Consider the following 15,265-nt stretch of genomic DNA (forward strand, 5'->3'; position numbering starts at 1 on the left):
TTTGATTAAGAGACTTTGAGAAGTGTGTCAGGCGCTTGTGGGTGTGAGAATTTTAACCTGAGTTAACAGGAATCACAGAATTGACTGGGTTGGAAAAGACCTCAGAGATCATCAAGTCCAACCCTTGGTCCAACTCCAGCCCACTGACTAGATCATGGCACTAAGTGCCATGTCCAGTCTCAGTTTAAAATCCTCCAGGGACGGTGAGTCCAACACCTCCCTGGGTGATTTTTTTTGCCTGTTGAAAGTTTATCCTTTGTAAAGAAGTTGCCTTGCAATTGCCTTTTAAAAAGCAAAATATGTTGCTGTTTGATTTTTTTTCTTAGAATTATCCTTCTGGTTTTGTGAACAGCGGTGCATTATTCCTCTACAAATGAAGTACTGGAACCATGAAATATTATCGTTACAATATTACAGAAAATCTGGTGTGAGATTTTACTTAAAGCTTTTAATTTTAATTACGCCTTTTTTTTTTTCTTTCAGTGTTTTAAACTCTGCTTGGAAGTAGAACAAATATTATTTTTAGTCAGTGTTTTTACTTCAATGAAGAAATTAAACATTCTGGATTCAACTACTGGTACTTCCTTGACTGACTTGAAGCTCATTTTTCCCCCACTAGCACTTTTTTCTTGTGTTATGCCTTTCAATCATGTTTGTATGATTGGAGAATAGATTGAGTCACCTCAGGTGTTTGACTTGTGTGTGTGTTTTGTCTGCCAGAGTAATCTGATAGTGTTCCAGGGCTCTCAGTCTGCTATGGACCTGAGCAGCTTTTTGCTGTTCTTGAGCTGCAGTCTTGCTAAGTCACCCACTTCTCTAAATTTAGAAGAACCTGAAGTCGGAGTGGCACAGTTTTGCAGCACTCAAAAGCGCTGCTAGTCTAGTATGACCAGTTATATAAGCTTGTTTTGGTGCTCTGGAATATGTGGGAGAGAAGGTTGGGTTTGGAGGGTTGGGGTTTTTGGTTGTGGTTTGTTTTGGTGTTTGTTTTCTCGTTTTTCTGTTTTGTTTTAGTGAAAACAGGTTTTTTTGTGTAAGACACTTTTACAGGACATTGTTTACAAAGGCTGTTCATTGTTTGGCGATAGCTTGCGAAGTCAATATGAATCTCTGAATTGTGAGGCAGAGCTATTTGCTCACCACTGTCTGTCTGGTCCAGAATGAGCAGCAGTGAAGATCAAAACAAATGTTTAATTCCAAATAATGAGCACTCCCACGTTTTATCAGCTCGGACAACTCTTAGTTATGGCTTGGGGTCCCTTGACATGCTGTTGGCTGAAAGTAATGATTTGTGCTGCAGGAGCTGTGTTGACAGTGTTGAGTCATGGTACAAGTTACTCGTCAGCGTTTTCGCTGCTGTGGCTTCAAACCCTGCTCAAACTGCTCTTCCTAAGAGCAAAATACCCACATTGAGCCCACGTGGCGTCTGCCCTGAGTGTCCCGTGGGGCTGTGACCACCTCACTGCACAGCCTGGACGTGGCTTTGCTGCTGAGCGGGGGATGCTGGAGTCAAGCAGACTTGGACCTGTTCTTCAAGTGGTAAATGCATTTTATTGTAAACTGGAAATTGGAGCATCCTTGTCTTTTAGATGTTAGTAGTAGTTGTTGGTGAGCTTTTCTGTTAAGTAGAAAAAGGCTTATGGAGGTCAAAACATAGATGGGAGCCTGAGGTGAAGACTTTGAGGAAGTTTTTATCTTCTCCCTGTAACTAGAGTAAGTGCCATATAATGAAACCCAGCACCAAGCAGTCTTCTGTCTGATGCACAACTGTGCTACCCAGTGATGGAAAACTCTGGGTTGCATATATGACTGGGGTATAAATTGATACCTTGGTAACCCAAAAAGCTTTGAGCTGTCAAAATTGCAGAAGACTTTCCTGCGCAAGGGATAACCACAGACGTTTCCACATGGCCCTTCCTGAAAGCTCAATGTTGTCTGGATCATGATGAGTCTGTCAGCATAAAACTGTGGACAGCATGGTACTCTGTAGACTTGAATTACAGTAACCCCACCCTTGATTTGCCTTTTTTTCTGACGTAAAAAGGGCTATTTTTGGAAAATTCATACAGTTGAAAGTGGTAATTTAGATAGAAGAGCTGTTTCAGCAAAGCTTTGGTGTAGGCTAAATATCGGACTGACCTTTGCAGAGTTCACTGGTCTGTTGAAATATGAAAATTTACATAAAGAAATACGTTTGTGGCTCTGGCAAGAAAGGATTGTGCGTAACAGATCTTGATTTGACCTCCTCTGCCTCCTTCAGTCCTCCTTTTGATTATTTGTGGAAGGTGGAAACAGTTTTCCACATGAGGAAAATCTTCCTATGTGGCCAGTTTTCGTGCTTGCAGCTGAGCTGCAACCTTCTTGCTTTGTCAGATGTCTCATACATATATTTATATATATTTTCACAGTTTACATCTTGTTCTGATGTTCACTGGTCTGAATCCTGCCACAAAAGCATTATATTAATAATTTTTGTTTGGCAATTTACGTGGTACTACAGCAAAACTTGAATCTATCCTCTGCAGTACTCTGGAGTTTTCTATAAATTGATTAACCAGAAGACAATTACAGGCAAGATGATTGCTGTAGAGTTCAGCAAATGAGTTTTACCTCTTTTTCTCATTCCCACAAAACGTTTTTTAACGTGCTCATTGTTTGGCCCTTGCAAATGCTGTGTGGCTCCTTGTACCTCCCTGGACACCCATATGTGTCAGTGCTGCTGAGGTTCATTTGCTGGACAGTCTCGTTATTGGATGGCCCGTGTCCCCAGGTGACACACTGGGGTTGTAAAAGTGTCCGGGTGCTCAAAGGGCTCGTGGGGACAGGTAACTTGATTATAGTTTTGGAGAGACAGCTACTGCTGCATGCTGCAACCATAGAGTTTACTGGTGAAAACAAATCTGGAAGGACTGAAATAGGACCAAATATTATAAAATGTTGTCATAGATTGCAGCGACTACGGTACCTGTGGTCTGTTTTGCAAACCAATTTAATTAAACCAGTGCTAACTTCTGCATAGAAGGTTAGTTTTATTTAATTTAGCTCCAGTAAAGCTTGGATTACAGGGGTATGTATTGCAATGTGCCCAATCGGACCTAACTATAAGCTGCTCCTGAGAGGGCTTTAGTCCCACCTTGTCCTTGGCCACGTGTTGACTCCTTTGGTCTTTGCGTCACGCCTGGTAATTGTGCAACTGCCGGCATGGATAGAACTTCACAGAGATGATGATTGGCCAGGTCAGCTTGCTGGTTTGCTGGGGTGATTTTTGCACCTCTTTCTTTTTCTGCCTGTGAATAAAATAAGTTTTAGTAGCAAAACCCAAGCTAATTGTAATGGCACATGTTTGAAAAAGGAGGTTTTGTTGGCAGAGTTCTGTTAATGCCACCAAGTTTGAAGATGAGCTAACTAAAGGTGGCTAAAATTTACAGTATAGGGCTGGCGTAGTCCCTCTTGCCTCAGACAGGCAAATCCTGGAGTCTTTAGATTTAGTGTCAAGAAGGGGTAAAAGTAATAATTGTTTGAAAAAGGAACCCCAGGGCTGTGCCTTGGCCGAGCAGTTTGCTGGGGCTGGTCTGTAGCAGGATGCCAGAGTTCTGGGACAAATTAGCTGGTCTGAAACTGCTCAGTCAAAATAAACATAACACAAAATATAAAAGTGAGTAAAATATTCATACTGGCAATCTCTGTGTTTGAATATCAAGTGTGTTTTTGCATATATTCTTGTTCAGTTTAACTCATTGAAACGATACCTACTAACTTGTGTTTCACGGGGTTCCATTATTGCAGACATCATTGCACGGATGTTTTGTTCACATTTTCAAAAAATGTTTGTGGTGGTGTATACTTGTGGTACTGTTACAAAATCTACTTCTGGAGAGGACTCCTTGGCTGGTGCTGACATATATTTGGCAGTAAAAGAGTGCCCTGCTTTTCATGACATCTTGGTTTTTTCTTTCTTTGAGAAAGAAAGCAAGAGGGGGAGGTTCCTGGGTATTTTTTTTTTTTGTCTGTTTTAGAGCAAAAACCCAGCCAAAACCAGCTCAACCAACCATTATTTTTGTGTGCAGGTAAAAGGTGAAAATTATACATCCAAGCTCCCATTCAGTCTACAAATGGTTAGTACAAAATAAACAAAGCCTGTATTTTCTGTTGCAGCAATGTCAAAGACATTCCACATGGGTTTGGATATTTATTTTGGTTCTGGCTACTTAATACTCAAACAGGTATGTGTGTCCAGCACAGCTTATTTGAAGATTTAATTTTTGTCCATTAACCACTGATTGCAAATTTTTCTCCCAAGTGTCCTGCTTAATGTGGTTCCAGCAGAGCAGCGGGAGGTCAGGAGCTGAGGACGCTTTGGAGGTAAAAGGGCCGCTGTTGTGCCTTGGCTGGAAATACCGTTCCTTTGGATGGGACGAGTTGTTGGGGTTCAGGCAGGGACTGGGGAGGCGAGTGCTCCCGGCTGAATGGGAGACCTGGAACTATTCAAGTTACTGTAATTCTTAAACACCATGAAACATGTAATTATTTGTTCGGTTGGCTAACAGGCGCTTGAACCAAAAGGGCAGCACAGATAATGTTGTTAACAGAAGATGTTTTCTTGCAAGATTGTCTCTGCAGATGCCTCACTGGCTGTGTTCTTCACTTTCCTCTCACAGGGAGCTCAGAGGGCTGGTTTTGTTTAGCAGTTTAGCTGGGAGCTTGGCGTGTAGTTTTAGGGGGAGAGTTTTAGGAAAGCAGCTTCTGGAAGGGATAGAAGAGGGAATTGGGCTTTTTAGTTGGATGTGTTAAAAAAAAAATACATATTTATATATATATTTCCTATCTAATAGTGTGAAAGTGTTGTTCTGAGCCCTGTGTCTGATAAACAACAGAATTATTCTGTGGTTACAACTTTGAAATTCCTGCCTGAGCCCTAACCAAGTCTGTATAGGAAAATCTGGTTTTAGTGGGACATCTCAAATTACTCTTTCTTTCATTTTAGACTTAAGTTTATTTTCTGATATGTTCCATGTTTCCATAAATTACTCAGGCTTAGCAGACCTTATCTGCTCGTGACAATGAGATGAAATTGTAACCTTACTCTAGAAAAATGAGCTATTCCTTTAACGTAAGTGAAGCCGTAGCAATTTGCTTGTTTTTCCTATGAATCACAGTAAAGAATGGAATAGTGTTGAGATCTGTTTACAGCTGTGGGTGCCATGACTTCATTGCTTAAAATTATACCTTTAACTGTTACACTCAGATTTAACTTTGGTTTGGCAGCGAGCCTAATGGAGGCTCTTAAATGTGTATATATCTTGCGCATGTAAGGCAGTTGAAAGAGGCTTTTTTAGTTATACCCTTGACCTGGAATCCAGTGAAGGAAAAAAGTAGTATTGGTTTTACCTATGGAATCAGTCCCTCGCCAGCCAAAATGAAGCTTTGCGCAACAAGCTGTGATTGATGTTCACGTACATGCACTGCTCCTCGTTCCCGTGCCCCGGGGCTGCGCTCGGGACTCCTCCAGTTCCGTTTGCTCGTCTTAATAAATGATGCTCCAGTGGTAGCTCACAAGTGCCTTGCAACGTAGCGTCAAATAAATTGCTCTTAGCCATAAATTGTCCTGATCGCTGTATTCTCTCATTCTTCTTTTAAGGAATAAAATAGTCAGTATAATGTTTGGAAAATATCAGAGACAAGTAGATTCAAGAAAACACAATCAAAAGAAAATGGAGGTGTGGGGTCATTGCAGCGGTGTGCAGGTGAACACTGGTTTTTGCCTATGCCTGTTAGCTCCAAACCCCGGGGTGGGGCAGGGGAAGTGCGCTGCAAAATATTCTTCAACTTGTCTTGAATTTACCAACTAGTATTTCTTGACTTTCTATAACAAACACTGATGTAATAAACTCATTAAATAGCTTTTTAAATATATGAAACCCTTCGAGGAGGAGGAGGCAGGAACTGTCTTCATCCTTGATTTTGTCACTTAAAACCAGCTTTCCAGCGAAAGTTAGTTGTAGGGGTTTTTTTTGTTAGTTTTGTGTTTGTTTTGTTTGTTTTCCTTCTGGTTCCCTTTGACAGAATGGACTGTCTGCTGAGATGGGACCCTCAGACTGAACGTGTGTGTTTGGCAAGCTCTGAAAATGGATGATGGGTGCTGGGGCAGGGAAGGAGCTGCTCCTCGTCACCCTCCCAGTGCTCATACCTCCCTGCCAGGAGTTTTCTTTGGAAGAGAATGGAAACTGGGACACTGAGATGTTTTGGTGGGCATGGGTCACTTGCCTTGCGAGGAGAGAGTGGACATTTGATAATAAAAGTGATATTTTAAGCGTAGGTGAAGAATATGGTATTGATTGAATTAATAGCCACGGCTTTTAATGTGGGCAGAAGAGTATTTGAAGTTTTGTGTGGTCACTTTTCAAGCAACCACATCTTTCAGAAACTGAAATATGCAAGTGAATTCACGTATGGATCCAGTTAACCCCGGTTGTGTCTGGTATGAAACCTCCCCGTGAGTTTTGAAGGACTTTTTGTATAGGAGAAAAAGTATGGACTAAAACTGTAGTCAGAAAGACTTACATTGGATGTCAAGAAAAGTCTTCTAATTTCACCAGTGAGTGTTATGAACACCAGATGGGTAAACATCTGTCATGACTGATGGTCTTTTCCCAAAGTAAGACTAAATTACAACTCAGCAAACTAAATGATCTCCTCACATTCCTGTCAGTGTGAAGTCTTGTGATTCCATGATAAATGTCTGCAAATTGTAGATTGGGTCCCATTAAACAATGTAAAAGCTCTTCTATTTTAATCCATCCTTACACTAGCCTACCTTTCATAGTTTTATTTTCCTTAATCTTGAAAGCACTTGGATATTCTGATCACTGATAAAGAAAAATACCTGATGAAATGCAGTCTTCTCTCTTCATGTGGACTTTAGTGAAGTTAATTCGTCTACTGCACTTTTCAAGTTGATGATTTATTTGTTACTCTATTGTTTGCACTCTTGTATATGTACAGTAAATGCAGGGAAAGTTTATCTCGCTGCTGTTGGAACAGGTTTTGTATGAGAATGATTCATGTCTGAGGCCTTTAGCGTGCATTGCTATGGAAACTTGGGTGCGCAGGCTTCTCCTTCCTCCCCTGCCAGAGTTTTTCACAATAATTTCTCTTGTACCTGCAGGTTGGGGCGGGGTATTTGCTATGGAGACACTGGGGGGCTGAATTTCTCTGATCATCCATTCACTAGGCTGCTTGTGCAAACAGAAAGAGGTTTTTATTTTAATTACATAAAACTTCTGTGATCTCTGAGGTGATAGTTTTGGGGTACTTAAGCCAATGCTGCTACTGAAAAGTCTTTTCCTCCACATTTGGTTCCTAGTGCTGTCTTTCTCTGGGTCTTTGTTGGACTACGTGAGTTGCAGATATTATTACTCAACACAGAGGGCAAAAAGAAATACCAGGCTCTGCTTAGGGGACTCCTCCTGGTTTGGAAGTACTGTTGAGACTCTTATCAAGAAACTCCTTATCTTGTGATGATAAGGAAGATCCAAACCATAAAAAAGAGTGCTTGTATTGACTGGGTGTTTTTCTTGAGTTGGAAGTGCAAAAGAAATAACAAAACCAGGTGAATTAAGAAGTAAATATGTAATAGGAGAGCAGTAGGGCTAAAAAAGGGGATTTTATAAGAAATTCCTGATCAGTCAGATGGCAGAGACCCTGTAAGGTGAAGATTCACAAAGACAGGTGAGATTGGACCTGCGTTGGTGGGAAAAAGAGCTTGACCTGCAGCTGCTGGTACAGAGAAAAAGAACTTGCAAGTGTCTCCCATGTAACGCCATTACTGTTGTTGTCGCAGCTTCTATTAGCTGGTTACTGTCTTCTCTAGCTGGGAGTGAAGCGGGTCTCTGTTCCCTTGGGAATACAGAAGTTATTCATTTTTCCCAGAGGAGGGAGCGAGCTGCGTGGAGCGCCAGCTGGGGCTGGTGTGCCGTGCTGTGCGCGCTCGCTGGCGGGGACCCGTGGAGGTGGTGCAGTGTCGCCGGGCCGCGCGTCCCCGGCACCGCTCCGTGGGTCCTGGAGCAGCCTGTGCCAGGCCGGGGAGCTCGCTGCCGGGATTGTTGTCTGGACAAAGATTTCACTGTATATCTGTGGGGCTGACACACAGGGTATGTTATGGAACAGTGCTTGCTGTGTCTCTCCTTGGCGTGCCTTAGCAGGCTCTGTCTTGTGAGCACTTGCCCATGAAGCTGTCAGAAATAGATGACTCATGGCTGAGAATTTGCTAAAATTGATCTCAGCCATGTCAAGAGGCAGGTTCAGAGTGAGATCCCGAGTTGTGGAGAAGGTGTTTGGGAAGTTCCCTCTCACTAGCTGGCTGAGAAAAGGAGCTTACAGAGAACAGTAAGCCATCAACGTCTCTGGCTTTATAAAGGACTAATAATCCAGTTATATGCATATGGACTCTGTTGGACTTGGAGAAGGTCATTTAAATTTCAGTTAAAAATATAAATGGGTATGCAGATCATTGTCTGGCATTTTGAAGAATATTAAAAACTTGGAAGTAATCTTACTTATCGATTCTTTCATGTGCTGCTGTCATTTGCTTGTTATCTCTAGTCTAGATTAATGCATTAGAAAGTGTTTCTTTGGGATCAAGGGGCTTTAGTCTCTCAGTGAAGTGTCTGGTGGTTAGTGTTTTAGGAAGCAGTTCTGTTTTCAGTTTTTGTGCAATAACTTATATAATGCAGGGAAATTAGATGTTTGAAAGGCGCAGGAGTTCATTACGATGAGATTCACTTCAGCCTTTTAAACTTATTCTTGACGTTTGCTTTTGGGCTACTTGTGTTGGAAACTTCGGATGGACTCGGGACGCTGCTCGCTCAGCTCCTGCCGTGCAGGTCCTTGTGGACTCGTCGCGCTGTGTGTTTTGTGCCGCTCTTGTTCCAGCTGCCGCAGGGAGAAGGAAAGTGTGACTGCAACGGCCTGGCCCTGTTTGCTGGGGTCTCAGTGAATGTGAGTTGTCCCAGACCATCGTGGTGATACCAACAGTGAGATTTTAGGATATCCTGCTATACGGTCCTGATGCAGAGAACTCAGGAAACATCGCTGGTCGGTGGTTGGTTTATAATTACATTTTTGCACTTTCTTGTGCAGGATGGAAGGACTTCAGTTGCTGTTTGTCCCTGCACAGAGTCAGCAGAAGGCTGTTCTCATCACCCCTGCAGCCCGTCAGCAGGGCTGTGCTCTAATAGATCCTTTTTTGGAAAGGTTTTGCCTGTATTCCATTTTTTTCATTGTAACAAAGCGCCTTCAGTTTTTAATACAAAACTTAATGGACTGTACACAGGGCGGATCCATCATCTGTGCATTATCCTTATTTTATCTGTTTTATAAATCTTCCTAACATTTACAGCCTTGTTTTGACTAATGTTTAGTATTTATGATGAAATGGCTCTTTAATTATCATAGCTTCCAAAGCTGTTATTGAACGATGAATTATATAGAAAACATTCATCTCAAAAGTATTTGCCAATTCATGAAGATACAATTTTATGAACATCAGTTAATGAAGTTCAGTGCATAACCCTGGGCGGGTTTAAATTCCATTCGATCTTTTTGCTTTTCTTCTAAATTTGGAGTTCCTGAAGGTTCTTGTAGTAGATGAATTCCACCATATGAAGTTTCCCTTCGCTCAGGGCTGGGTGAGGAAATGCTTCTCCCTGAAATTTAAGTGAGTAACAGGAGGTAAAACTAACATGCTCATCCTTAAGTAGTTTCTTCTTGGTGTGTGCTTAGCTGTAGTCATTGGCTAAAAATGCTGTGAACTAGACTGTATATAACCTGAACAACATTTGTATATACACTGATTGGAAGTGCTTCCTTACATATTGCTTGTATTTGCAATTCAGTATATTGATCTTTGTGGGTGCTATTAAGACCTCTGTTCCACAGCCTGGGAACTACATGACTGAAATTTAAAAAAATAGAAAAAATAAGGCAGCAAAGCAGCTTAGGATTGTTTTTGTGTTGGTCAGCTTCATGAGCAAATGAGACATCTGTTCTTCACTTTTCCTGTGGGGTAAGGGTGAAGTTCTTTATGGTAATTTACAGAGTAGTTTCCGATTTCTTAAAAGCTTATTCCACAAGTATATAATGTCATTGAAAAGAAGCAGTCTGTTTTTCAATGATGTTTAATATTGAATTTCTATAGAAGAAGATTCACATTTGTGTTTATATATTACCAAAAAAAAGTATTTTAAAGCGTGTGTCTGGTGGTTTGGTAATTTTCTCTAAATTGCTTTTAAATTGGCAATGGGATGAGTGATTCTTTCACTGTCTTGTATCCTTAGTTTATATTTACGTAGTGATATTTAATTTGGAACTATCATGTAATTCAATTATCTTTGTTCCGTCTCCATAGTCTTGCTGAAATTAGACTTTTTCATTGGTTTTCAGAAGAGTTCAGTTATCTTTTTTGTCGGATGAGGTACTGCAGCTCCAGCAGGAGCTGTTGCAGACCCGCTGGGCGCTGTTGTCCCCCCAGCCAGTGGCCCCTGCTTGGAGAACCCCCATGTGCTGGTGCTTTTCTCTTTCGGGGCCCCCACAACTGCAGGCAAGCGGAGATACAGCTTCACAAGTGCCTAGTAAAGGGAATTCTTGTTCCTCTTGACTTGCGAGCTGTTCCTCTTGTTCTTGTTCTTCTCGTTGCTTCATCCTCAAAGTCCCTCGTAAAGGTTTTTCTGGCCTCTAGTCCACATGCCTCTGTCCTGCTGACCAGACCAAAGAAGTTTCAGTGTAAGCTGCAGGACAGGGTTTGGTCTGTCGAGGATAGGAAAAAAATCAGAAATATTAATATATATGTTTCTGTGCTTTAAACACAAAGGTATGTTGTGTCAGTAAATGGCTCTAAGTAAGGCTGGGTTTTAAGTGTCCTGCTGAAATTTCTATTGGGAATCCTGCAAGATGTAACAGGGAGTAATTGCGTGTGGTTTAATAGGTGCATGCTGCAGCTTGTTGGGAGCTTTGGTGGGGTTTTTTTGTTTGTTCGTTGTTTTCCCCTGGAAAACCTTGACTGCCATATTGCAACATAACTATTATCAGTCAAGACATTAGAAGTCTCACAGCAAACACATTAGTGTTACTTAACATGCAAAGTTGCATTAGTTGCAATTGAAGCAATTTTCCTGTGTTTGAGGAACAAAATCTGAATGTGGTTAGTTCAGAACAAATTACCACAGGGATTTTGAATAGGTCTTTGATTATTGTACAGATTTTGCATGGTGGTGTATTGAATATGCAAAGTTAATTTACAAGCTACAGGTTTTATATTCCTAGATAACAGAAGAACTTTAGAAGTAGCTACCATAAAGATTTCTCATCCAAATATCTATTCATGTTATAATAAGAAAAAGAATTAGCAAATGGCGGTGGAAAAATGGACACTCATGATGACTCATCTGCCTTTGTTTCCCTCAATTCCAGGGCATATTCCCTTGTGGATTCCAGTCAAGTGTCTACTTTCCTGATTTCTATTCTCCTCATAGTCTACGGCAGTTTCAGGTAAGATTTTTCTTTAAAGATCTACAGAATTTTTCTTTTTCAGGTAAAAATATGACAAGTGACTGAATACAGTTTATGCTTTTAGTTTCATCATATGTTTGTCAGGCTAATGTAAATGAAATATTTTTTGCTTCTGGAAAGGAAATGAAAAAGGAAGAAAAAGTAGCTAGTTGGGGTTACTGAAAGATGTAATTGTATGTCAAGATACATGCACATATAGTTCTGGAGGTAGTCCTTGAAGACAGTTCTGTAAAATTGTATTTTGGAGGGTCTAAAAGTATTGTCAAGAGAGACAGGGATGTAATGTTAGCGATAGTAGGGTTTTAAATATAAAGTTTCATTGTTGGTTAATTCAGCATCTTGTTTTTCTGATTGCAAATAAGTCTTGTAAAGCAGAGATTCCTGAGTCCCAGTGCTGTTTACTTGAGTGTAACAGCTTACTAGAGAAGTGGGAAACAGAGTCAGTGTTGGATTCCAGCAAAGTGTCTGAGAACTGCTGCAGAGTCAGTTTGAATCTTCAAAAATCAAATTTGCCCCATTTCAGGAGACTTGAGTGCGGTTTAGAGAGAGCCTTGTTGTCCCTTTGGACTTGCGTTGTGTATTGTACAGTTTGCTTTAATGTAGTGGCACCAATGGAATGAGGTTCATACTGACATACTAAAAAAAAAATCACAGCAGGAAAGTATTATTTCTTTGAGACTTAAGTGCAGCCTGTTTTTCTTCCTGTTTCTCAAAGAACATTGCTTTCATTTAACAGGCCCGTGATAAGGGCCGTACACACGCTATGAACTCTCTGAACTGCTGTAGCATTCCTGAAACAGTTGTTAGCCATGGTCATACCCATGATGTAAGTCACAGCTATTAGGATAAGAGGTTTTAAATTGCCAGCATAAGTTAATAAAATCATATGATGAAAGAGCCAATTTTTTATAAGAGCTGTCTTTTGTTGCTAGAGAGTATTAGGTAACAGCACTGCTGGTGGAATTAAAATAGAAGGCTTTAGGAAGACAAAATGTAGAGATACTGAAAATAAAAGGTTGTATTTGAGTAGCAATTGAGAAATGTTTAATTTTTTCTTTAAGTTTTGAGTCAGTCTAGCATATAGTTGAGGGGCTAATTCAATAAACCATTCAAATTTATGCGGTTGCGTAAAAAGGAACTATGCGTCTGGCTGCAATAAGCCATAGCATTTATTAAAACTCAATTGTGAAAACATATGCAACATAAACCAGCAGAAGTGCTTGAGCTTCGATTGCCCGCCCTTCTCAGAGCTCCTTGCTCTTAAAAATGTTCCCCTGCTGTTTGCCGTCCCATTCCTGTGTAGACACGCTCTGTTTCCATCTTGTCCTGTGATTTACACGCAAAGCTGCTCATGGAACAAAGACCGCGAACTTCAGAATGATCCAGCTATTGGATGAGGTAGTGGGATGGTGATGGATACAAACCAACTGAGGAACTGTCCTGTTCTAGTCTACTGCTGTTACGTGCAGCCTGAAGACCCCAAGACACAAGCTATTACAGCCCAAGATAGGGTCCTATAGTTTTAAAATTAATTTCCTATATGTAGATCTTCAGCCGATGTCTGGGCTGAAACCCACAGTTACAGTGGTGACTTGAACTAATTCCCATTCTGTTTGGTCAGCAAGTGAGGTCAAAAGCAATTTTTTTACAGAAAATCGTGACGTGGTGTTAACAAATAGGTCTAAGATCCTATTAAGTTATGTACGACATTCAAGCAAGGTAGTCAGTTGCAAAATGATACTAATCTGGAATTCCTAAAGTAGTAAAATAAAAACTTCTGGCAAAGTGGGTGGATTTTCTTAGAAAAGTGACTTGCCGGAAAGGTGAAAGTTATGGCTTAGGGTGCTCGTTCTCAATGATGTCTTCACCTAGATTGGAGTGCTTTGTCTCAAATGGAGCTGCCCTAAGACAAAAAGAAAACGGCACTTCTTAGTGAACCTTCGTGCTGCAGAAAGTGGTTTGGTTTCTGATTTTCAGGCTGAAAAGAGGCGAATAGATTTATTGTGGCATTGCTGGCAAATGACTTAAACAGAAGTTTAGTAATAGGATCAGAAAGAATTGGGTGTTTGAGTCATTAGGATCAAATCCACGTGCACGATGGGCATAAGCTAATGCAAAAGGTTTCAGGGGAACAAAGGAAAGCCCTACTCCACTGTCCTTATTTATACAAGCAGCATTTGTGCAAAACCAAACAACAAAAAAAGCCCCACAAACCCAAACCTCCAAGATATTCAGAAGAATGTCTAATAGATCATGGGTAAACTCGGCATCCAGAACAACATGTAGTTTATAGAGCTGCGCTCCTGCTTCTCATACTGTGGATGAGTGGGCGTTTGGGTCAGGACTTCTGGCTTCAAGCCCTCTGAACATCTCTCCCATATACATTCTGGCTGTCTCTCAGTCCTGGAACTTTATATACTATATTGTTGACTGCCAGAGGGGCAAGTGTAATCTTTTAAACCGTTACAAGCTGTACACTGGAGTGTGCAAGTATATGTGTTAGTTCTGGGTTTTTAGAGGTGAGCTTGGCTTGAAACAGGTGTTTCCGATGGGTTCTTGCAAGACAGCCACCTATTCTTGTCCAAGTGCTTCTCTGTGATTTAAATATTGGGGTTACTTGGCAGGCAGGTAGCAGCTAAATCTTTTTCTATCCTATCACATACCCAGACATGCTCTCTCAGCTTATGTAAAGCCCGATTTAACCCAGAATCTACCTGTTCAAGTATCTGCTTTTAAACCAAACCAAGAAGCAGGGGATGACACTGGTGTCTTCTGCCTCTAGGCTCTGGGTACCTAAAATACGTGTGTAAATGGGAAATAGTTCAGTGTCCTTATGGTTGGCTTTATGACTTGACATTTACAGAAATCAGGATACGTATTTCAGAATAAAACGTAGGGGCCGTGGAGTTCACGAGCACCTATAGCCACGGCACTGGCAGGGATCAGGGGCTGGACAGACCTCCCTGGATGCTACAAGGGGTGTCTGCACATGTGCATGATGAGCGGGTGTGTGTAAAATACCTGCTGAAGGCGAGATGTTCCTGTCAGAGATGTGAGATTCGGGCGTTCTGATACCATATAAGCAATGAAAATGTTTTTACATGCACTTTGTGCTGTTGCTTCCTCCATTCTTATTCCTACTCCAGATCTTGCATTGGAACTTGTCCTTCAATCTCATAGGAACATTTTAGAAGTGACTGTAGCAATGTTAGAGCACACAATGTATTTTAGGCTCTTTCTCTGTAATACACATTGATATTTGATTGAATTAAACTGTCTCAGGTCAGTAGTTGATTCAGATTGTAATTTTTTGCAATTGAAATCTGGCAATTCTGTGGCAACCCACACTTCTCATAGCCCCAGAGCTGGTAAGATGCGTGACTGTCCTCACTAAGTAGAGCAAGAAGGAATTTCTCAATCTCTTGCATCTGCAAGCGACCCCATGGACACACACTTGCTTTCGTATTTCCTCCATTGCCTCATCAGAATATTCTCCTGCAGGGTTTCCCTGCATTACAGCAGTGGACGTGATCCATAGCTGGATGTGAACGTTCACAATAGCACCGTGCCAGCAGTTTACTCATCCCGTTGGCCTCGGTGTAACCCTGTGGAGCAGCTCCCGGGGGAGGCTGAGCCGGTTGAAACGCGGTGCTGGGAATCCGACCAACCTGACGCGGGAGGACCCAAGGAGAACCAGCTG

General features: G+C 41.4%; 1 protein-coding gene across 1 annotated transcript in view; it reads left to right on the forward strand.

Moving 5' to 3' along the window:
• Window positions 1-15,265, forward strand: part of SPPL3 (signal peptide peptidase like 3) — a 56,010-nt gene that overhangs the window by 22,007 nt on the left and 18,738 nt on the right. Inside the window, exon 2 of the mRNA XM_082066015.1 lies at window positions 11,467-11,544. Within this exon, the coding sequence (XP_081922141.1) occupies window positions 11,467-11,544 (78 nt within the window). The remainder of the gene's footprint in view (window positions 1-11,466; window positions 11,545-15,265) is intronic.

This window comes from Streptopelia decaocto, assembly GCF_964273445.1.
Source record: "Streptopelia decaocto genome assembly, chromosome: 15".
In the NCBI taxonomy this organism is placed as follows: Eukaryota; Metazoa; Chordata; class Aves; order Columbiformes; family Columbidae; genus Streptopelia; species Streptopelia decaocto.